This window comes from Poromitra crassiceps (assembly GCF_964638095.1).
Source record: "Poromitra crassiceps genome assembly, chromosome: 30".
NCBI classification, from domain to species: Eukaryota; Metazoa; Chordata; class Actinopteri; order Beryciformes; family Melamphaidae; genus Poromitra; species Poromitra crassiceps.
Window position 1 is genome coordinate 16,084,831 of NC_139652.1, and position 24,870 is coordinate 16,109,700.

Genomic DNA, 24,870 nt, shown 5'->3' on the forward strand with positions numbered 1-24,870 from the left:
GGAGCAGTAGACTGTGTGTTCTGTTAGAGGAGCAGTAGACTGTGTGTTCTGTTAGAGGAGCAGTAGACTGTGTGTTCTGTTAGAGGAGCAGTAGACTGTGTGTTCTGTTAGAGGAGCAGTAGACTGTGTGTTCTGTTAGAGGAGCAGTAGACTGTGTGTTCTGTTAGAGGAGCAGTAGACTGTGTGTTCTGTTAGAGGAGCAGCAGACTGTGTGTTCTGTTAGAGGAGCAGTAGACTGTGTGTTCTGTTAGAGGAGCAGTAGACTGTGTGTTCTGTTAGAGGAGCAGTAGACTGTGTGTTCTGTTAGAGGAGCAGCAGACTGTGTGTTCTGTTAGAGGAGCAGTAGACTGTGTGTTCTGTTAGAGGAGCAGTAGACTGTGTGTTCTGTTAGAGGAACAGTAGACTGTGTGTTCTGTTAGAGGAGCAGTAGACTGTGTGTTCTGTTAGAGGAGCAGTAGACTGTGTGTTCTGTTAGAGGAGCAGTAGACTGTGTGTTCTGTTAGAGGAGCAGTAGACTGTGTGTTCTGTTAGAGGAACAGTAGACTGTGTGTTCTGTTAGAGGAGCAGCAGACTGTGTGTTCTGTTAGAGGAGTAGTAGACTGTGTGTTCTGTTAGAGGAGCAGTAGACTGTGTGTTCTGTTAGAGGAGCAGTAGACTGTGTGTTCTGTTAGAGGAGCAGCAGACTGTGTGTTCTGTTAGAGGAGCAGTAGACTGTGTGTTCTGTTAGAGGAGCAGTAGACTGTGTGTTCTGTTAGAGGAGCAGTAGACTGTGTGTTCTGTTAGAGGAGCAGTAGACTGTGTGTTCTGTTAGAGGAGCAGTAGACTGTGTGTTCTGTTAGAGGAGCAGCAGACTGTGTGTTCTGTTAGAGGAGCAGTAGACTGTGTGTTCTGTTAGAGGAGCAGTAGACTGTGTGTTCTGTTAGAGGAGCAGTAGACTGTGTGTTCTGTTAGAGGAGCAGTAGACTGTGTGTTCTGTTAGAGGAGCAGTAGACTGTGTGTTAAGTTAGGCGGCTCAGTCACACACATGCCTCACAATATAGCACCATCTATTGGGCCTCTGAATGTGGTGCAGTCTGGCCCCTGGAGATGCATACTGTACAGTACTGTTTATCCTTAGTGACTCTTTGTCTTGAAGAAATAATACTAACGCATAAATGCATTCAAAGTGCTGCTGCTGTTACACAAAATGTGTGTGAAACTGAAACATTACTCCTAAAAAGATAGTAAGTAACCAAAGTCATTGGTGGACAAAATAACATTTACAGACATTGAGAGATTGAACACAATAGTCAAGTTCTGGTAATTATATTTGTCCAAAATCGATACACATCATCTTGGAGTAGAAAGAAATGACCAATGATATGTTGTTTGAGAAAATGTTGGTGGTCTGTGTCTTGTCTCCTCCCTGATGTCAGAAAGGTTACCAGGGTCACACTGTCTGTCCCTCAGATCTCTGAGGGACGTCTGACTGTGTTACCAGGGTCACACTGTCTGTCCCTCAGATCTCTGAGGGACGTCTGACTGTGTTACCAGGGTCACACTGTCTGTCCCTCAGATCTCTGAGGGACATCTGTCTTTGTTACCAGGGTCACACTGTCTTTCCCTCAGATCTCTGAGGGACGTCTGACTGTGTTACCAGGGTCACACTGTCTGTCCCTCAGATCTCTGAGGGACGTCTGACTGTGTTACCAGGGTCACACTGTCTGTCCCTCAGATCTCTGAGGGACAGACAGTGTGACTGTGTTACCAGGGTCACACTGTCTGTCCCTCAGATCTGAGGGACAGCTAACTCTGTGAATCCAGGAAGCTAATACACCAGATGCGTTACGGCTGTGTTGCGGATCCGATAAAACTGCCAGATCGACTCTCACCTGAAATGACTCACCTGTCCTATTTTGGTGGGATGGCGCATACATCTGACAGATGACATGAGTGTGGGTCTGTTCATCTGTTCTGGAGCTGGTGGACATTAGCCTTGAGACTTGTTCTTATCATGAAAGAGAGCCTCTCTCTGTTATGGATGAGCCACTCTGCCACTAATGACTGTCCGTTTGCCTGAGCTGGAGAAGAAGCAGCAGTTGTTCCAAAGCAGACTCAGTCTCTGCGTGGACCTTCTCTCCACACACATAAACAAGGCTGAAGGCTTGGCTGATAAGGGAAGGCTCTGCAGGAAGTGTCCCCTCTCCCCTCTCACCACATGACCTCTCACCTCTCACCACATGACCCCTTTTCAGAGATAACACAATGTCATTGTCACTCCCCCCCCCCCCCCCCCCCCCTCCTCCTCCTTCGGGCCAATGGCAGCTCACACAGCGCTCACCTTGGTTGTGACTCTGAGCAGCACAACTTGAACCCGACAAGTTGAACCCCAAGAATATGTGTTAGTTAAAAGACAGCTGAACTGTATTGGTGGAGACTGAGGAGAACTGAGGGCCAATTTGAAGCGAGGAAGTGGACATTTGGCATTTGTGAGAAAAATAAAATGTGTCAAAGAAGGATCCGGTGTCTAAATGATCTCTAGAAGGCTAGTTAATGTTGCTAGTTTCTGTCCAAGGACTGTCTGGGCAAATCTGGACTAGAACCACAGAAGTGCTCTTGAGCAAGGCAGTTAGTCCACAGCTTGTTCCAGTGTGACTGCTGATGGCTAACAGCAAAAGATTGTGTTTGGACTGTGAGTGTGAATGACTGTGTATCTGTTGAAAAAGCTATTGTGCTCAGGCATCTTTTATTGGATAAATTCTAAAGGAAAAAAGATATTCAGACCCTTTGACCAGAGTTCTACCTTTTTGCTCACCTTTGCTGGACTGGGCGGTCGTCGTGGTTGATATTGTTGTGAATCAGCGTGAGGAACTGGGACATTTTGCTCCAGAGGAAAGGTTCAACAGGCACACCACATTTGGGCTGGATGGAGTGGATTCTCCCCATCTCCGCTGCGATCAATCTGCATGGAGAAAACATTTTCCCAGATGAGCCAGCAGGGCTGTTATTGCAAAAACAACCATTATCAGAGACCAAACACAACTCCCTTTCCATTTAGCGCTGTTATCTTGTTCAAAAAAAGGGGGCGCCGTTTCATTTGTGACCTTTTGACCTCTTGAGTGCTCGTTGTCGAGGCGTCTTAGTTTTCGGGGTATTCCCCACACAGGGTATCAGAGAATGCCAGGTGATTGATGTGTGTGTGTGTATGTGTGTGTGTGTGTGTGTGTGTGTGTGTGTGTGTGTGTGTGGGGGGGGGGGGGTTCTACTGTCCTGTGCTTAGAAGAACCATGCTGGCTTCTTATCACCAGAGTGATGAATGGAAGGAGGCATGACTCAACAGCATTGCTCAACATGAAACATGACTCAACTCAAATAATAATAATACTAATAGTTTGTCTTGTAAAATTTAAAAATTTAATAAAAATATTATTGAAAAAATAATAATACTAATAGTAATAGTAATAGTAATAATAAATAAATAAATAAATGAATAAATCGCCAGAATAAAACGTTGGCATTTTACATGTATGAAAACAAAACATCGAAAGAAAAAAAAGGTTTCTAAAACGTGCCATTTTACGTCTACAATCTCAACGTAAATTTAAAACAAAACGCAGGTTAATTAAAAAACCTCGCCGATGCAACTAAAACAACTTTGATTATTTTTAGGCAAGTAAAACAACTTGGTTAGGTTTAGGCAACTAGAGCAACTTGGTTAGGTTTAGGCAACTAATGCAACTTGGTTAACTTGGCTAGGTCCACCAACCCCACCCCTACAGTACTCCCGTGACGTACTTCAACATGAGACAGTCGTGAAGCTCAATGACATACATGTCAGTGTTTCCCATACATAAAGGAATTTGTGGCGGGCCGCCACAATAATATTTTGACCGCCACAATAAGATGTTGACAAATTTTATTTTTTATTTTTTTTCTTTATTTTTTTTACACTGCACCTGAACGCAACATGCAAGATATCCGCTGAATAAGTGTCCAATAAATGTTCATGTCATTCTGGCCAATACTTCTGTTATAGCATTTCAGTCTGGAATATGGAATATCTTTCAATAATCTATGATTTAGCTGCTAAATTGTCAAATACCGCCATCTGCTCGCTACCCAGGCACTTATGTATGTACTTAACCTAACTAACTTAACCTAACTATCCGGTGTGCACAACACTGTCAGCCTAAACTCCGGCTGACACCCCAAAAACCTACAATCCGCTACAGAAAAATGTATATTGTTTGTTTATTAACTGGCCCCTCGCCTTCTCTCATTTCACGAAAGTGGCAAAGCAAGTTGAGTATCCCTGACCTATAGGGAGAAATTTAGTTTGTCATTGTAAACCCACAGCACAGTAATGATGACATGTTCTTCATAGATCTAGCCTTTTAATTTTGCTCTTAAGCTTTCTCAAAGTACATCAAATTCATGTATTTTACTTTAAAATGTTTAGAAAAATCTCACCTAGGGGGTGTGCGGTCCCCCACCACAAATTCTCAAAATCCTGTGGGAAACACTGCATGTATAACGTTAATATTCACGTATCTAGAAACGTGACATTTTATTATGGCGACTAGGGATGAAATTATTACCGGGTTTAATGATAAACCGTGACAAAATTCCTGACAGTTAGTAGTAGTACCATTTGCAATTTTAATTATCATTGAAACCGTGTTACTGTGATTACAGCGCTTTGAAAAACACCAAATGCTGTCATTAACCAACATTAGCAACAGTCTCCCAGACGCAGACGTGCAGACTTGGTGAAATGATTTCAGTGACTGTATCAGTACACATTTTAACAATACCGCGATAATACTGATAACCGTGAACATTTTGGTCCCTATAATCGTGATATGAAATTGTAATGCCATTTCATCTCTAATGGCAATGGCGCTGGATCAGCAAACCCCCCTCCTGAATACATGGACTTTATAAAAGAAAGAAAAACTAAACAGCCAGGCTTCTGGCAAAGACCTGTAGACTGCGGGTTGGCGGAGCAGCTCGTCGTCCAGCACGGCTCCCCTCACAAACTCGTAGCAGATGCCGTTCTGGAAGCTGCAGTAGATGTTTGGGCCACAGGCGTGAGCGTGGAGGATCTGGAACATCTCCACCTCGCGCTCCCGGTCCACGTACAGCTCCGTCATCTTCCCGTACAGCCGCACCAGAACGCAGCCCGGCTCCGCCTCCTCCTCCTCCAGCGAGCCCACGTAGCAGCCCATCAGCTGGTTGGTGATGCCCTCTGTGAACAGCTGCAAGTGAAGCCAGATCAAGGGCAAAATGAACACAGAACATCAGAGATGGGAAGTAACTAAGTACAAATACTTTTCTACTGTACTTACACTCAGGTATTGACTAAATGTATACTTTACTATTTATTTTTCTGAAAACTTTTTACTTTCACTCCCTGTATTTTAACACAAATTCCTGTACTTTCTACTCGTTACATTTTAAAAACAGCTTGTTACATTAGTTTTAATGGACAACAGGTAATGATGTAACATTTGTTTGTGTCTCTTGTCTCGTGCTCTCCCAGTACAGCTTTCTTGTGCACCTTTTTTGTGGAAAATCCATATCACACATCACACAAGGATAGTCTTATACACCTAGTGAAACCTATTGAAGTAAGCCTCGTCAAAATGTGATCATTGCTCTTGCTTTTGGTTGCTTGTTTCCAGGGGCACTAATGTCGCCACGGCAGGTCAGAGTCTTGGGCTGTTAGTTGAGTGAGTTTTGGTCATTGAGTGATAACACTAATACCACTGCAGGTCAGAGTCTTGGGCAGCTAGTTGAGTGAGTTTTGGTCATTGAGTGATAACACTAATACCACGGCAGGTCAGAGTCCTGGGCTGCTAGTTGAGTGAGTTTTGGTCGTAGAGTGATAACACTAATACCACTGCAGGTCAGAGTCCTGGGCAGCTAGTTGAGTGAGTTTTGGTCGTAGAGTGATAACACTAATACCACTGCAGGTCAGAGTCCTGGGCTGCTAGTTGAGTGAGTTTTGGTCGTAGAGTGATAACACTAATACCACTGCAGGTCAGAGTCCTGGGCAGCTAGTTGAGTGAGTTTTGGTCGTAGAGTGATAACACTAATACCACTGCAGGTCAGAGTCCTGGGCTGTTAGTTGAGTGAGTTTTGGTCGTAGAGTGATAACACTAATACCACAGCAGGTCAGAGTCTTGGGCTGTTAGTTGAGTGAGTTTTGGTTATAGAGTGATAACACTAATACCACAGCAGGTCAGAGTCTTGGGCAGCTAGTTGAGTGAGTTTTGGTCATAGAGTGATAACACTAATACCACTGCAGGTCAGAGTCCTGGGCTGTTAGTTGAGTGAGTTTTGGTTATAGAGTGATAACACTAATACCACAGCAGGTCAGAGTCTTGGGCTGTTAGTTGAGTGAGTTTTGGTTATAGAGTGATAACACTAATACCACTGCAGGTCAGAGTCCTGGGCTGCTAGTTGAGTGAGTTTTGGTCGTAGAGTGATAACACTAATACCACTGCAGGTCAGAGTCCTGGGCAGCTAGTTGAGTGAGTTTTGGTCGTAGAGTGATAACACTAATACCACTGCAGGTCAGAGTCCTGGGCTGTTAGTTGAGTGAGTTTTGGTCGTAGAGTGATAACACTAATACCACTGCAGGTCAGAGTCCTGGGCAGCTAGTTGAGTGAGTTTTGGTCGTAGAGTGATAACACTAATACCACTGCAGGTCAGAGTCCTGGGCTGTTAGTTGAGTGAGTTTTGGTTGTAGAGTGATAACACTAATACCACAGCAGGTCAGAGTATTGGGCTGTTAGTTGAGTGAGTTTTGGTTATAGAGTGATAACACTAATACCACAGCAGGTCAGAGTCCTGGGCTGCTAGTTGAGTGAGTTTTGGTTATAGAGTGATAACACTAATACCACAGTAGGTCAGAGTCTTGGGCAGCTAGTAGGGGTGTCACAATATATCGTCCCACGAAATTTCGCGATAGTAAAACGTCACGATATGTATCGTTGAGATGAAATCTCATATCGTGAAAAAAAAAAAAACATTTTTTTTTTTTTTCAAAAGTAGACAAAGAAACGTCTTTGTTTGTTGAAGTTCAATGTGTGGAAAGTAGTTCAGTTGAACAAGTCTCTGAAGAGACACATGAGAAGTTATACAGGAGAGAAACCATTCAATTGAGTTTCTGGCAAAACTGTTTACTTGACAGGAAAAACTGAAGATGCATAAAAAATAGACTAAGAAAAGTCTTGTTTGAGTTTGAAGAAAAACTGAAGATGCATAATGAGAATTTATACTTCTGAGATACCTTTTAGTTCAAAGTAAATCTAAGTGACGGTGTAACTCATTCTATTTCAAGATAAGCCTTATCTCCAATCTCATGTTTTTTCTAGTTGTTATTGTAATAACAATTTCCCACAACAGCATGTTTTGTATTTGTGCATTTCAAATAAAATACTACTTTTCCAGTCATATATTGTCATTATTCAAGTTAAAAAAAATATTGTTAAAATCGTATCGTATCGTTATCGTGAACCCAGTATCGTGATACGTATCGTATCGTGAACTGAGTGTATCGTGACACCCCTAGCAGCTAGTTGAGTGAGTTTTGGTCATAGAGTGATAACACTAATACCACAGCAGGTCAGAGTCTTGGGCAGCTAGTTGAGTGAGTTTTGGTCATTGAGTGATAACACTAATACCACAGCAGGTCAGAGTCTTGGGCAGCTAGTTGAGTGAGTTTTGGTCATAGAGTGATAACACTAATACCACAGCAGGTCAGAGTCCTGGGCAGCTAGTTGAGTGAGTTTTGGTCATTGAGTGATAACACTAATACCACAGCAGGTCAGAGTCTTGGGCAGCTAGTTGAGTGAGTTTTGGTCATTGAGTGATAACACTAATACCACAGCAGGTCAGAGTCTTGGGCAGCTAGTTGAGTGAGTTTTGGTCATAGAGTGATAACACTAATACCACAGCAGGTCAGAGTCTTGGGCAGCTAGTTGAGTGAGTTTTGGTCATAAGAGTGATAACACTAATACCACAGCAGGTCAGAGTCTTGGGCTGTTAGTTGAGTGTGTTTTGGTTATAGAGTGATAACACTAATACCACAGTAGGTCAGAGTCTTGGGCAGCTAGTTGAGTGAGTTTTGGTCATAGAGTGATAACACTAATACCACAGCAGGTCAGAGTCTTGGGCAGCTAGTTGAGTGAGTTTTGGTCATTGAGTGATAACACTAATACCACAGCAGGTCAGAGTCTTGGGCAGCTAGTTGAGTGAGTTTTGGTCATTGAGTGATAACACTAATACCACAGCAGGTCAGAGTCTTGGGCAGCTAGTTGAGTGAGTTTTGGTCATTGAGTAATAACACTAATACCACAGCAGGTCAGAGTCTTGGGCTGTTAGTTGAGTGTGTTTTGGTTATAGAGTGATAACACTAATACCACAGCAGGTCAGAGTCTTGGGCTGTTAGTTGAGTGAGTTTTGGTTGTAGAGTGATAACATTAATACCACAGCAGGTCAGAGTCTTGGGCTGTTAGTTGAGTGAGTTTTGGTCATTGAGTGATAACACTAATACCACAGCAGGTCAGAGTCTTGGGCAGCTAGTTGAGTGAGTTTTGGTCATAAGAGTGATAACACTAATACCACAGCAGGTCAGAGTCTTGGGCTGCTAGTTGAGTGAGTTTTGGTTATAGAGTGATAACACTAATACCACAGCAGGTCAGAGTCTTGGGCTGTTAGTTGAGTGTGTTTTGGTTATAGAGTGATAACACTAATACCACAGCAGGTCAGAGTCTTGGGCTGCTAGTTGAGTGAGTTTTGGTTATAGAGTGATAACACTAATACCACAGCAGGTCAGAGTCTTGGGCTGTTAGTTGAGTGTGTTTTGGTTATAGAGTGATAACACTAATACCACAGCAGGTCAGAGTCTTGGGCTGCTAGTTGAGTGAGTTTTGGTTATAGAGTGATAACACTAATACCACAGCAGGTCAGAGTCTTGGGCTGTTAGTTGAGTGTGTTTTGGTTATAGAGTGATAACACTAATACCACAGCAGGTCAGAGTCTTGGGCTGCTAGTTGAGTGAGTTTTGGTTATAGAGTGATAACACTAATACCACAGCAGGTCAGAGTCTTGGGCTGTTAGTTGAGTGTGTTTTGGTTATAGAGTGATAACACTAATACCACAGCAGGTCAGAGTCCTGGGCTGTTAGTTGAGTGAGTTTTGGTCATAGAGTGATAACACTAATACCACAGCAGGTCAGAGTCTTGGGCTGCTAGTTGAGTGAGTTTTGGTTATAGAGTGATAACACTAATACCACAGCAGGTCAGAGTCTTGGCCTGAGAGTTGAGTGAGTTTTGGTTGTAGAGTGATAACACTAATACCACAGCAGGTCAGAGTCTTGGGCTGTTAGTTGAGTGTGTTTTGGTTATAGAGTGATAACACTAATACCACAGCAGGTCAGAGTCTTGGGCAGCTAGTTGAGTGAGTTTTGGTTATAGAGTGATAACACTAATACCACAGCAGGTCAGAGTCTTGGCCTGAGAGTTGAGTGAGTTTTGGTTGTAGAGTGATAACACTAATACCACAGCAGGTCAGAGTCTTGGGCTGTTAGTTGAGTGTGTTTTGGTTATAGAGTGATAACACTAATACCACAGCAGGTCAGAGTCTTGGGCTGTTAGTTGAGTGAGTTTTGGTTATAGAGTGATAACACTAATACCACAGCAGGTCAGAGTCTTGGGCTGTTAGTTGAGTGAGTTTTGGTTATAGAGTGATAACACTAATACCACAGCAGGTCAGAGTCTTGGGCTGTTAGTTGAGTGTGTTTTGGTTATAGAGTGATAACACTAATACCACAGCAGGTCAGAGTCTTGGGCTGTTAGTTGAGTGTGTTTTGGTTATAGAGTGATAACACTAATACCACAGCAGGTCAGAGTCTTGGGCTGTTAGTTGAGTGAGTTTTGGTTATAGAGTGATAACACTAATACCACAGCAGGTCAGAGTCCTGGGCTGCTAGTTGAGTGAGTTTTGGTTATAGAGTGATAACACTAATACCACAGCAGGTCAGAGTCCTGGGCTGCTAGATGAGTGAGTTTTGGTTATAGAGTGATAACACTAATACCACAGCAGGTCAGAGTCCTGGGCTGCTAGTTGAGTGAGTTTTGGTTGTAGAGTGATAACACTAATACCACAGCATGTCAGAGTCCTGGGCTGCTAGTTGAGTGAGTTTTGGTTGTAGAGTGATAACACTAATACCACAGCAGGTCAGAGTCTTGGGCTGTTAGTTGAGTGAGTTTTGGTTATAGAGTGATAACACTAATACCACAGCAGGTCAGAGTCTTGGGCTGCTAGTTGAGTGAGTTTTGGTTATAGAGTGATAACACTGATACCACAGCAGGTCAGAGTCTTGGGCTGTTAGTTGAGTGAGTTTTGGTTGTAGAGTGATAACACTAATACCACAGCAGGTCAGAGTCTTGGGCTGCTAGTTGAGTGAGTTTTGGTCATAGAGTGATAACACTAATACCACAGCAGGTCAGAGTCTTGGGCTGTTAGTTGAGTGTGTTTTGGTTATAGAGTGATAACACTAATACCACAGCAGGTCAGAGTCTTGGCCTGAGAGTTGAGTGAGTTTTGGTTGTAGAGTGATAACACTAATACCACAGCAGGTCAGAGTCTTGGGCTGTTAGTTGAGTGAGTTTTGGTTATAGAGTGATAACACTAATACCACAGCAGGTCAGAGTCTTGGGCAGCTAGTTGAGTGAGTTTTGGTCATAGAGTGATAACACTAATACCACTGCAGGTCAGAGTCCTGGGCTGTTAGTTGAGTGAGTTTTGGTTATAGAGTGATAACACTAATACCACAGCAGGTCAGAGTCTTGGGCTGTTAGTTGAGTGAGTTTTGGTTATAGAGTGATAACACTAATACCACAGCAGGTCAGAGTCTTGGGCTGTTAGTTGAGCGAGTTTTGGTTATAGAGTGATAACACTAATACCACGGCAGGTCAGAGTCTTGGGCAGCTAGTTGAGTGAGTTTTGGTTATAGAGTGATAACACTAATACCACTGCAGGTCAGAGTCTTGGGCTGCTAGTTGAGCGAGTTTTGGTCATTGAGTGATAACACTAATACCACAGCAGGTCAGAGTCTTGGGCAGCTAGTTGAGTGAGTTTTGGTCATTGAGTGATAACACTAATACCACAGCAGGTCAGAGTCTTGGGCAGCTAGTTGAGTGAGTTTTGGTCGTAGAGTGATAACACTAATACCACAGCAGGTCAGAGTCTTGGCCTGAGAGTTGAGTGAGTTTTGGTTGTAGAGTGATAACACTAATACCACTGCAGGTCAGAGTCTTGGCCTGAGAGTTGAGTGAGTTTTGGTCATTGAGTGATAACACTAATACCACAGCAGGTCAGAGTCTTGGGCAGTTAGTTGAGTGAGTTTTGGTTGTAGAGTGATAACACTAATACCACGGCAGGTCAGAGTCTTGGGCAGTTAGTTGAGTGAGTTTTTGGTTGTAGAGTGATAACACTAATACCACTGCAGGTCAGAGTCTTGGCCTGAGAGTTGAGTGAGTTTTGGTTATAGAGTGATAACACTAATACCACAGCAGGTCAGAGTCCTGGGCTGCTAGTTGAGTGAGTTTTGGTCATTGAGTGATAACACTAATACCACTGCAGGTCAGAGTCTTGGGCAGCTAGTTGAGTGAGTTTTGGTTGTAGAGTGATAACACTAATACCACAGCAGGTCAGAGTCTTGGCCTGAGAGTTGAGTGAGTTTTGGTCATTGAGTGATAACACTAATACCACTGCAGGTCAGAGTCTTGGGCAGCTAGTTGAGTGTGTTTTGGTTGTAGAGTTATAACATTAATACCACAGCAGGTCAGAGTCTTGGGCAGCTAGTTGAGTGAGTTTTGGTTGTAGAGTGATAACATTAATACCACAGCAGGTCAGAGTCTTGGCCTGAGAGTTGAGTGAGTTTTGGTTATAGAGTGATAACACTAATACCACAGCAGGTCAGAGTCTTGGGCTGTTAGTTGAGTGAGTTTTGGTTGTAGAGTGATAACACTAATACCACAGCAGGTCAGAGTCTTGGGCTGTTAGTTGAGTGAGTTTTGGTTATAGAGTGATAACACTAATACCACAGCAGGTCAGAGTCTTGGGCTGTTAGTTGAGTGAGTTTGGGTTATAGAGTGATAACACTAATACCACAGCAGGTCAGAGTCTTGGGCTGTTAGTTGAGTGAGTTTGGGTTATAGAGTGATAACACTAATACCACAGCAGGTCAGAGTCTTGGGCTGTTAGTTGAGTGAGTTTTGGTCATAGAGTGATAACACTAATACCACAGCAGGTCAGAGTCTTGGGCTGTTAGTTGAGTGAGTTTTGGTCATAGAGTGATAACACTAATACCACAGCAGGTCAGAGTCTTGGGCTGTTAGTTGAGTGAGTTTTGGTCATAGAGTGATAACACTAATACCACAGCAGGTCAGAGTCTTGGGCTGCTAGTTGAGTGTGTTTTGGTCATAAGAGTGATAACACTAATACCACAGCAGGTCAGAGTCTTGGGCTGTTAGTTGAGTGTGTTTTGGTCGTAGAGTGATAACACTAATACCACTGCAGGTCAGAGTCCTGGGCTGTTAGTTGAGTGTGTTTTGGTCGTAGAGTGATAACACTAATACCACTGCAGGTCAGAGTCTTGGGCTGCTAGTTGAGTGTGTTTTGGTCGTAGAGTGATAACACTAATACCACTGCAGGTCAGAGTCTTGGGCTGCTAGTTGAGTGTGTTTTGGTCGTAGAGTGATAACACTAATACCACAGCAGGTCAGAGTCTTGGGCAGCTAGTTGAGTGAGTTTTGGTCATAGAGTGATAACACTAATACCACAGCAGGTCAGAGTCTTGGGCTGCTAGTTGAGTGTGTTTTGGTCGTAGAGTGATAACACTAATACCACAGCAGGTCAGAGTCTTGGGCTGTTAGTTGAGTGAGTTTTGGTCATAGAGTGATAACACTAATACCACAGCAGGTCAGAGTCTTGGGCAGCTAGTTGAGTGAGTTTTGGTCATTGAGTGATAACACTAATACCACAGCAGGTCAGAGTCTTGGGCAGCTAGTTGAGTGAGTTTTGGTCATTGAGTGATAACACTAATACCACAGCAGGTCAGAGTCTTGGGCAGCTAGTTGAGTGAGTTTTGGTCATTGAGTGATAACACTAATACCACAGCAGGTCAGAGTCTTGGGCAGCTAGTTGAGTGAGTTTTGGTCATTGAGTGATAACACTAATACCACTGCAGGTCAGAGTCTTGGGCAGCTAGTTGAGTGAGTTTTGGTCATTGAGTGATAACACTAATACCACAGCAGGTCAGAGTCTTGGGCAGCTAGTTGAGTGAGTTTTGGCCGTAGAGTGATAACACTAATACCACTGCAGGTCAGAGTCTTGGGCTGCTAGTTGAGTGAGTTTTGGTCGTAGAGTGATAACACTAATACCACAGCAGGTCAGAGTCTTGGGCTACTAGTTGAGTGAGTTTTGGTCGTAGAGTGATAACACTAATACCACAGCAGGTCAGAGTCTTGGGCAGCTAGTTGAGTGAGTTTTGGTTATAGAGTGATAACACTAATACCACAGCAGGTCAGAGTCTTGGGCAGCTAGTTGAGTGAGTTTTGGTCATAGAGTGATAACACTAATACCACAGCAGGTCAGAGTCTTGGGCTGTTAGTTGAGTGAGTTTTGGTCATAGAGTGATAACACTAATACCACAGCAGGTCAGAGTCTTGGGCTGTTAGTTGAGTGAGTTTTGGTCATAGAGTGATAACACTAATACCACAGCAGGTCAGAGTCCTGGGCTGTTAGTTGAGTGAGTTTTGGTCATAGAGTGATAACACTAATACCACAGCAGGTCAGAGTCTTGGGCAGCTAGTTGAGTGAGTTTTGGTCATAGAGTGATAACACTAATACCACAGCAGGTCAGAGTCTTGGGCAGCTAGTTGAGTGAGTTTTGGTCATAGAGTGATAACACTAATACCACAGCAGGTCAGAGTCTTGGGCAGCTAGTTGAGTGAGTTTTGGTCATAGAGTGATAACACTAATACCACAGCAGGTCAGAGTCTTGGGCAGCTAGTTGAGTGAGTTTTGGTTATAGAGTGATAACACTAATACCACAGTAGGTCAGAGTCTTGGGCAGCTAGTTGAGTGAGTTTTGGTTATAGAGTGATAACACTAATACCACAGCAGGTCAGAGTCTTGGACTGTTAGTTGAGTGAGTTTTGGTCATAGAGTGATAACACTAATACCACAGCAGGTCAGAGTCTTGGGCTGTTAGTTGAGTGAGTTTTGGTTATAGAGTGATAACACTAATACCACAGCAGGTCAGAGTCTTGGACTGTTAGTTGAGTGAGTTTTGGTCATAGAGTGATAACACTAATACCACAGCAGGTCAGAGTCTTGGGCTGTTAGTTGAGTGAGTTTTGGTCATAGAGTGATAACACTAATACCACAGCAGGTCAGAGTCCTGGGCTGTTAGTTGAGTGAGTTTTGGTCATAGAGTGATAACACTAATACCACAGCAGGTCAGAGTCTTGGGCAGCTAGTTGAGTGAGTTTTGGTCATAGAGTGATAACACTAATACCACAGCAGGTCAGAGTCTTGGGCAGCTAGTTGAGTGAGTTTTGGTCATAGAGTGATAACACTAATACCACAGCAGGTCAGAGTCTTGGGCAGCTAGTTGAGTGAGTTTTGGTCATAGAGTGATAACACTAATACCACAGCAGGTCAGAGTCTTGGGCAGCTAGTTGAGTGAGTTTTGGTTATAGAGTGATAACACTAATACCACAGTAGGTCAGAGTCTTGGGCAGCTAGTTGAGTGAGTTTTGGTTATAGAGTGATAACACTAATACCACAGCAGGTCAGAGTCTTGGACTGTTAGTTGAGTGAGTTTTGGTCATAGAGTGATAACACTAATACCACAGCAGGTCAGAGTCTTGGGCTGTTAGTTGAGTGAGTTTTGGTTATAGAGTGATAACACTAATACCACAGCAGGTCAGAGTCTTGGACTGTTAGTTGAGTGAGTTTTGGTCATAGAGTGATAACACTAATACCACGGGAATCCGTGGATCCTCCACTTTCTTTTGACATCTTGTTTCACTCTTACTGGTGCAAACAAACTGGAAAAAATCCAACATTACTGCGGCCACTGTCACAGTACTTTTGTGGAGGCAGTGCCCTTGGAAACTGAGACTGATACAGACTCGTACAACATGAAACAAAACACAGATACATTCAAAGATACATAGAGATAGATGAATAGATGCATGTCAATACATATGCATAACACATAGGTCCATTGATCCACTGAAAAGCATTGCGTAGCCGCAGCCTTTCATTGGTTTTGAATTGGCTTATATTAAAGATTACACCTCCTACACAGCTCCTGCCTGTACTGCGTGTGTAGGCTACTACAGTACAATGCCACACTGGCCACTGTTTGCCTAAGGCCTCATCAGACATGTTCTGTCATTCAGTGGTTTCTCAGTAGTCTCTTATTCACTCCCTCGGTCTCCAAGGCCTTTTCCTGTGTCTCTGATGGGACCCGCATGGAACCGTTTTTTTCCATCTAGATGGAGAGCGAACAAATATGGCCGCCCCCTGACATCTGATGAAGTATTCATACTAGTGCATTGAGCACCACTTGGATGTATACCACCACGGCTTTATACGGGACATTGCGCTGGAATGCCTTTTGTCACTCTGATTTCTATGGCTGAGCAACAGATGAAAGATGTACATATTATACTGTAGCATTACATGACAGTTGATCAAATATATGTGACTTTAAACTTTTACAACATTTTAAACATGATCTGACAACCCTCCATTTAACACCTCCCAAAGTATGATTTAATCAATGTTTTAGACACTAATTAAACCTAATAAAATTATACAGTAATTGTAGTAATTGTCATATTTGCTGTATACCTCCTGGGACCTGGCTGGCAAATAATTTTTCCCCATAGTGGACATGATTCTCTGGTCTTAAAGGAACACTCCGCCCATTTTCAACCAGCTTTGTATCATTAGAACATCAGTAGTATATCAGAAAACTGTAAACGGTTTTGAAGTCTGTCATTTAATTTGACAGTTATTGAGTGTTAAAGTGTGGACCAGTGACATCACTGGTCCACACTAAGTCAAATTAATAACTGATTAACTCAAATCAACTCTCAATAACTGTCAAACTAGATGAATGATGAATAGTGAATGAGAGACTACTGAGAAACCACTGAATGACAGCAAATGTCTGACGAGGCCTTAGGCAAACAGTGGCCAGTGTGGCATATATATACAGTGAACTATATATACAGTGGCAACAATCTTCAGTTGGCAATCCTTGCCAGCTGAAAGGCCTGAACTTTGTTACACCACAAGGGACAATGCTTTAGAGAAAGTGATCTCTATACTTATTAATTATAAATTAATGAAATGGTTTCAATTGTTTGTGCTGCTAAGATTGAGTTAAATTGTAGAAAAGGAGACGTTTTCAGTGGTATACAATAAATGAACCCTCTGAATATGACACTTGTGTCAATGTCCAGTGTGATGGACAATAGGACAAGCTACCTTGCTTTTTACCTGATTTCGTAACATTTTAGGAGACACACCACACACCGTTCACTAAACAGGAGCGAATTCTTCTGAAAATTGTTGAGGGAGGTTGAAGAAGGACAAATGATACTCCCCGAAATGTAGAGGCTTTTGGACCAGAAGCATCTGCATCTCCACGTTTTCATCAGCATTTTCACATGAACCTACAACTGACATCCACTACACAAGATGTTCACATGAACCTAGAACTGACGTCCACTATACGAGAAGATGTTCCATTAAAACAAAAGTATTTCCGCCACCGCCACTTTTTCTGCCAGATCCCAGGAGGATCTTCCAAACAAACCAACACAATACATGATTGAAGGGGCTGCTGGGTGACTGAAGGAGAGCATCTACCCTTTGTGTACATTACTGGACCTGGTCTAGATTGAGAGGTCATCCACCCAATGTGCCGTCACCTAACAAATATAAACCCTATTCCTCTGAAAGATTGGACCTTGTGTTTGCACATGGGACCAGCATGGGATGATCCTGCTCAGGACACATACTCAGCCAGCACAATCCCCAGGGTTCCAAGAAGAAAATCCAACAAAGTCTACTCTTGTTGTCCAGTTACCTTGGCTTTATTGCACTGATGTTAGGGAATAATGTCTATAGTGCTGAATGCTACATAGGCTAAATACCAGTTAATAATGTCTATAGTATAATAATATATATAATAATAATAATATATTATAATAATTTAATATAATAATATAGTATAATAATGTCTATAGTGCTGAATCCTACATAGGCTAAATACCAGTTAATAATGTCTATAGTATAATAATATATATAATAATAATAATATATTATAATAATTTAATATAATAATATAGTATAATAATGTCTATAGTGCTGAATGCTACATAGGCTAAATACCAGTTAATAATGTCTATAGTATAATAATATATATAATAATAATAATAATATATTATAATAATTTAATATAATAATATAGTATAATAATGTCTATAGTGCTGAATGCTACATAGGCTAAATACCAGTTAATAATGTCTATAGTATAATAATATATATAATAATAATAATATATTATAATAATTTAATATAATAATATAGTATAATAATGTCTATAGTGCTGAATCCTACATAGGCTAAATACCAGTTAGCACTCAAATTCGTGTCACATTGTATTGTGCAGCATGACACCGATGTGTCATTGTAGCTGCAGACAGCTTTTATTACGAAAGAGAAGGCAAGAGAAAACTGTATGGACTAGGGCTGCACGATATCATATCATATTGCGATTGTACTGACAGCTATTGTGATTGTGATATGCGATATGATTTTAGTGGGAATGGCAATTTTTCTATTTATTTTTATTTATTTATTTTATTTAACCTTTATTTACCCAGGCAAGCAAGTAAGAACAATTTATTATATACAAAAGCAGCCTGACAAAAAGCAAGGGCCTTTTGGGGGAAGGGGGTGGGAGGCTGAAATAAAAAACAAGGTTATATAAATACAAGTAAAAAATTACAGTAGTAATAGGAGCATACTATATACAAACACAGGCTACAATATGAGAGAGAGAGAGAGAGAGAGAGAGAGAGAGAGAGAGAGAGAGAGAGAGAGAGAGAGAGAGAGAGAGAGAGAGAGAGAGAGAGAGAGAGAGAGAGAGAGAGAGAGACAGAGAACGAGAACTGGGGGTATGTGTGTGGTTGGGAGGAGGTCAACAGGTACAACAGTCAATTAGGATCTGTTGCAGGTTTTGCTTCAAAGCAGTGAGCGATGAGAAGGACCGTGAGTTTGAGGGTGTTTTGTAGAGTTTTTCCACACAAAGATAAAATCAAAATGTGATGTGGTTTTTACTGGGGTCTGTTACCAAACAAGCCTGTTCCCTTACATCTGGAGAGGCCAGGACGTCTCTGTAGCACCACAGCCACAATGCTTCATTTAATGTGATGTTGTGACACATTTTTCCCTTATCAAATAACTGCAGGTTCCTGTGATTTGGATATTGCACTTAGCCATATTGCGATTTCGATTGTGATTGGATTAATTGTGCAGCCGTAGTATGGACCATATTCATTAAGTTCAGTTATCCTTTATTGTTCCCATTGGGGAAATTCATCCTCTGCATTTGACCCAGTGCAGCGTCCGGTTGATTGCCAGTGCCTTGATCAGCGGCACTGACAGTATTAACCCTAACATACCTAACATTACCTTTGATGGTGGGAGGAAACCGGAGCATGCAGAGGAAACCCACACGTACACGGGGAGAACATGCAAACTCAGAAAGGACCTGGGATGGACCGGGTTTTGAACCGGGGACCTTCTTGCTGTGAGGCAACAGTGCTAATCACTGAGCCACCATGCCGCATACATACACAGATTGGTATTTCTTTGTGTACAAATGTAAACAAAAGCTGAGCTGAAACAAACTACAATACAACCATAAACTCCACCGTGACAGGAGTATAATAGGTTGCTGTTATCTTCTTTTTGGAGCACGTTTGTCACCTTGAAAAATGTATCGGCTTATCCAAGTCACTTTTTTTAGAGCTAATACTACCATGCTTCAGAGTAAAGGTTCCTCAGCAATACCAAAACCTGTGAGCTTGAGAAGGTGTGCAAAGCACCTTCCAGCAACTTCTGGATGACAGAAAGGTTGATACTTTGTCTAACATTCTATTTAACCCAGCTCCCAAAAGCTGCAGTGCATTTTGTGAAAACCAACCATGAAAGTCTTGATAACTGTGTTTTGTAGAACCACCATTGGGGGCGCTAGTAAAGGCACAGCCATGATCTAGCATCCCTTTGGGGTACCTCTTTAAGGTGGTATTATGCTCACCCTGCTGTGAAGGGCGCGGGGGTGGAGCGAGGCCCGGGCGCCTCAAATGACGTACATTTGTTGGGCGTGGTTATTCGCTACCCCCGTCGGCGCTCGCCGTGTGCCTGATTTTTTTTCTCACAGCGCGAGCAACGCACGGCTTCTCTCCAAACATGGCCGCTTTCAAGCCACTGAGCCCTGAACACTGAGCTGTGTTTTCGCCACATTTCTTGACCCATGTGGTAGGCTATAAACTTTGATTTGCAACTGTTCGTTTTTAGTCATTTCACCAAGTAAATGTGTTGTGTTGAGAGCATGATTGAGAGAGATTAAAAGCAGCACAGAGTAGGCAATCAGGGCTGAGAAGTAAAACGGCTTTCAGTAAAAACAAGTTTGGCGATTCCTTCATGTGCTGATGTACGGTCGTTTGAGAGTGAAAGTGCACTCAGTACTGCACATAATAGCGTTTCATTGCGACTTTTCACGGGCTGTTCTCACTATTACCATTGTACAATACATGCTGATCACTTCTGATAGTATAATAGCATCTTCCCCAGCGCGAGGTCCGCACAGTGACTCGTGGAGCTCCACCCCCACGGAGCTTGCTGGAGTATAAGAGCACCTTTACCCACCATCCACTCCCACAATGTGCTGAACTTTTCTCCATGCAGCCGTCTGGTTTCATTGTGCCAGCACACATCAGAGCAGCACATTTGATCTCCAGATGATGGCTGATGCATTCAGTGTGATGTCAATGATGAGTGTTCATCAACTCATGGTCTAAGGTGACCCGGAATATCACGACACTCCAGTGAAAGTCCAAACTTCAAAATCAACAGCCAACCAAACAAGAAAGATTCCTACTAGATAGACAGATACACACAGATAGATAATACATTGACATCCTTTACTCTTTCAGACTAGTATCAATAAATCCCAGAGACACTACTGATAACCCTACATTGTGAGACGTTAAACCCCAACATAACACGACACACCATAACAGTCACTTGCCTTCATCTGAATGTCCTGTGCCTTCCACTGAGGACGGAGTCTGCTGAGGAGGTCCAGGATGCCTCTACGAGGTTCCTGCTCATCAACACGAATGTCCAGATGGAGAAGCTGAGAACTACGATCCATCGTTAAAGCAGATGTAAGGCCCCAGAGCTTTTCACAGTCAAAGATCCAGGTCCAGAACTTGTTCAGAACCTCTCAGACCAAAGTCTTGTTCTGCTCTAAGACCAGATGAGCAGAGTACAGCCTCATCCACCACAGTCAAAACTTCATCCAAAGTTGGACCTTTGAGTTTAGGCGGCCCAATGTGAGTTAACATAAACAGAAGAGATTGAAATGAGGTGGACAAACAGCTCCAAATAAATCGATTACTGTCCGTTTGTACTGAAGAGAGAAGTCCTTAGTCTTAGTGAAGGTGAGTTAATCCGTTTGTACTGAAGAGAGAAGTCCCTAGTCTTAGTGAAGGTGAGTTAATCCACAACACTGATATACAGTAAGTGGTAATGTTTCAACTCTTGGCTCAAATCAAGTCAAGATGTGTGTCCACTTGTCCGTCCAGTGACTCAGCACACCGGCTTGCTTATCAGAGGCCAATGTTCCTATGGGCATCTCCATCCACACTGCTGCACCATGGACTACACACACACCATGGACACACACACACACACACACACACACAGACACACACACACACACACACACACACACACACACACACACACACACACACACACACACACACAGACACACACACACACACACACACACACACACACGTGTGTGTGTGTGTGTGTGTTACTCATTAACCACCGCTGGTTGGATCACTGGGGCAGATGCATTCTGTGTTGTCTGTTATGGTCTGTTATGGTCAACGTGTTGCAGATAATTCCAAGGTGACGAACTTGAATGATATTGTAGGTTTATTGACTGAACACGTAAACAAATAATTAAATATACATATATTTTGACTATATACTTGACATACTTTTATGAATATAATCATCTATTGTCCAAAAATGAACAAAAAGGACTGCAATTATTAAACTTTTTGTTGCTGGAAGCCCATTCAAATCTGCACTGTAGCCTTACAGTATATACAGTAGGGCCATTTCACATGACTACATGATGTGTACTGTACTGACTACATGACACAACGGATCAAACAATACATTGAGATACAGAAGGTGAAGACACCTTCAAAGGGATCCAAGCAAGGGATCTGTAAGAGTTTGTCCTTTTGAAAAGCATTTGTTCATATTTTTAGGTGTGCAAGACCCACCTCAGATACATTTTTGTTGAATGAATTATTACAGTAGGTCTCTGTTGTCTGTTGTTGAGATGAACCATTTGACCTGTGTTGCTGCTCATACATATCAGAAGAGGCCATTGCAGGTCAGGTGGTCATGGTTCAAGGTTTCCTCTGAACTCTGAAGTGACAAGGATGGTGCTAAATCCTCTGCAACACAAAGCAAGATACTCTACCTGTGTCGTTCTGACTGAATCACCTCCAACCCATTGGAAAGAGAAGACATTTAAATCTGTGCAACTACAGATGCAGCCACCTTGACAGGTCCCTGACACGGCCCATCTACTGTAGGTCCACATTAAACAAACTGAACAGAACAGAACAGAACAGAACAAAAACCAATTCAAGCCCTTAATAAACCATATAGATGTCCTTAGTTTATTGAAAGAAATGTCCCTCATGGTGGAACAAAGTTCAGTTCTTTGGCATGGCAGCCGTATCTTGTTGACTGGGGTTAAAAAGGAAATCGGCTCCATAAAGTGTAGTTTTGTGCAGAACAGCTTCATTTGTACTGCTGCTTGTTCTCATAGGTTAAAGGTAATTCAGTACATTTACTCAAGTAGGTCTGAGTAACTGCCACTTAGGCTAGTTTCCATTTTGTGAGACTTTATGCTTTTACTCCACTACATTTATCTGATGGCTGTAGTTACTTTGCAGAATATTTGTTATATACAAAACATACTGTATGATAAGCTCATAAAATATGATGCACTTTTAATGAATTCTTTTCCATTATGATATTGCTACGTTTACTTAAAGTAAAGGATTTGAGTACTTAGTCTACAGCAACAGGCAGGAGTGGAGCAGATGTGTTTGTGATGTGGTCGACACCACTGACCTAAATCATATGGACAAACCCAGCACTATTTTTTGGACTCAGGTTTTGCAGCAAAGTGTTGTCTGTCGCCATCTTGGGGTCCTTGCGCAGCTCACACAGCCTGCTATTGTGATTGGCAAGCTGCACCTCACTGTCAATCACCCCCTTATATATCTTTTATGTCTATTATTTACTCCAAACGGGCAAGTTCTATAAGAAATGACCCACCTACAGTTGTTATGAAAAGGATATAGACCAAAACCGTGTTTGGGTCCAGGCTGTAAAGATGTTTATTCACTGTTACAAAGTGGGGCATTTTAACATGAGGGTGAACGCGAACGATGGGACTGCCTCAAGTGGCCATTCAAGGAACTACAGCTTTCAGGGTTACTTCCGCCACTTCGTGGGAAAAGCTGACAGCTTCTGGTCGACACCAACGGGCAGTAGCCCATGGAGATGAAGTCAAGTCTACACTGTAGTCTACACTGGAATATTCTCATTCACAGTATTAAAAAAATTAATAATCAAATTAAATATAATGGAAGTACATGCAGTTGTTTATTTTAATTATGGATCATAATACAATGCAATTCCAAATGCACTTTTATTTTAAAAGTAGCCACACAGTGAGAAAAAAGAAAGTGAGAAAAAATAAATCATGTTTTGCAGAAAAAAGTGATGCATCGATTGAAGATGCATCGAGATGCATCGATAATCATACTCAAATCGAATCGTAGCCCTCTGAATCGTAATCGAATCGTGAGACCAGTGAAGATTCACAGCCCTAATTCACACGTGTCATTTTAGCTCCCAAATGAGTCGTACACGTCTCAAAAGTGTAGTAAGCAGCCTTGGAGTCAGATCACACACGTATTCGCCTGGAATGATTTTCTCTCGTCTAAAACTGAGCAGCCTTTGCAGAGTCAATTTCACAATTCCCCCGATGCTTGAAGCCCCACCATGTTGTTCTAACGGTAAAGGCGAGCGCCACTGCAGCATGTCCTACTGCATGTGTGTCATCAGAACTTATCATCATAACTTATCATCATGCCATTGAACTTCAGTCAGCTAAAAAAGTAAGCTCATGTCAAAAATCAGGCTAATCAGATGCCTCTCAGATGCATTACTCTTGGCTCAAATGTCAGGAGCCAGACTTTAAAAGGGTGGAGTCTATTGTCTGACCCAAGTCATCATGTCATCTAGAAGAGCCATTTAAATATCATGCAGTTAGCCCATTCAAACATGACCTTTCATGCTAGCTCAATGCCATGGAACATTTCAACACCATCACTCTGTAAACACAAAATGAACTCCATAAACATTGGAGCAGCATGTTTTCAGCCTGTTAAATTATTTAGATGTTGGGCCAATGTTTACCATTTTGCATCATTACAGTAATTGCTTAGAAGTCACGAATGCGGTGATCGTCTTGAACCGAATCTCTCTTTTTTTTTGCAAGCTTTTAGACGCAAATGAAATTCACTTGCCATCAAAGGGCGTCTCACCATCAAAGATGTTGTGTATTGAAAGAGAGATGAGTGTCTCGATTAAAAATGTAAGGGTCGGGCGGGCGGGCCGCAGAACGGAGTGGGAGAGTCAGTGTTTGCGTTAGTGCACGTACCTCTCAAGCACAGCTGAGCAAGAGGCGTGCTCAGACACTTCTCCAACAATGCACTTTTTACATCTATCTTTGCACATCTTTTTCCTTGATCCTGACTGTTAATGGGGAGGTGTGCAGGCCTTAAATAAGGTCTCATAACGTGGGCCTTTGAGCCTTGAAAATTAATGATTCATAAGAGGATCAACAAAGCGCCAATGTGTTCAAGAGAAAACATCAAAGAGTAACAAAATGTAGTTAATGTTGCTGGAGTTTCTCTTGACTTTTTGACATGAACATGTCCTTTTTAACTCGAGTCACTGAATTCCTTCTGAAATCATGTAGACAGATTTTTTTTTATGGTTGTTCGCTCTTGTTTATGCTCGTATGTCAGTTGGTGCTCTGCAAACCATTCTGATTTACAAGCATTTTATATATTATATACTGTATATATATAAAAGACAAGCATTCCCCATTCTGTTGTGATCTACACACATGCATTCTTTCAGTAGTTTGCACTGTGTTTCAGTAATGGACTCACAGTACAACATCTAAATCAGGGTTTTCAAAAGCTGTGTGTGGGCCTCTCCTCAGACAAAGCTTGAAAAAAGCATGCCCCCCTTTAGTTTACTTGCTTAGTTTCGCTCAATTCCTGGATGCCTATGGGGTCATGATTATGTTATTTGACCCCATAGACACTCAATAATTGAGCCAAGATAGCCTGATATTGCTGTTTGACATACTTCAGACTA

The 24,870-nt window shown here is 42.3% G+C and overlaps 1 protein-coding gene across 1 annotated transcript in view; it reads right to left on the reverse strand.

Annotated features, from left to right (window-relative positions):
- Positions 1-20,524, reverse strand: part of LOC310800365 (ethanolamine kinase 2) — a gene marked incomplete at both ends in the record, with an annotated part of 48,277 nt that extends 27,753 nt beyond the window's left edge. Inside the window, 3 exons of the mRNA XM_083662970.1 lie at positions 2,795-2,941; positions 4,963-5,237; positions 20,399-20,524. Coding sequence (XP_083519096.1) covers positions 2,795-2,941; positions 4,963-5,237; positions 20,399-20,524 — 548 coding nt within the window. The remainder of the gene's footprint in view (positions 1-2,794; positions 2,942-4,962; positions 5,238-20,398) is intronic.
- Between the last annotated feature and the right edge of the window lie 4,346 nt (positions 20,525-24,870).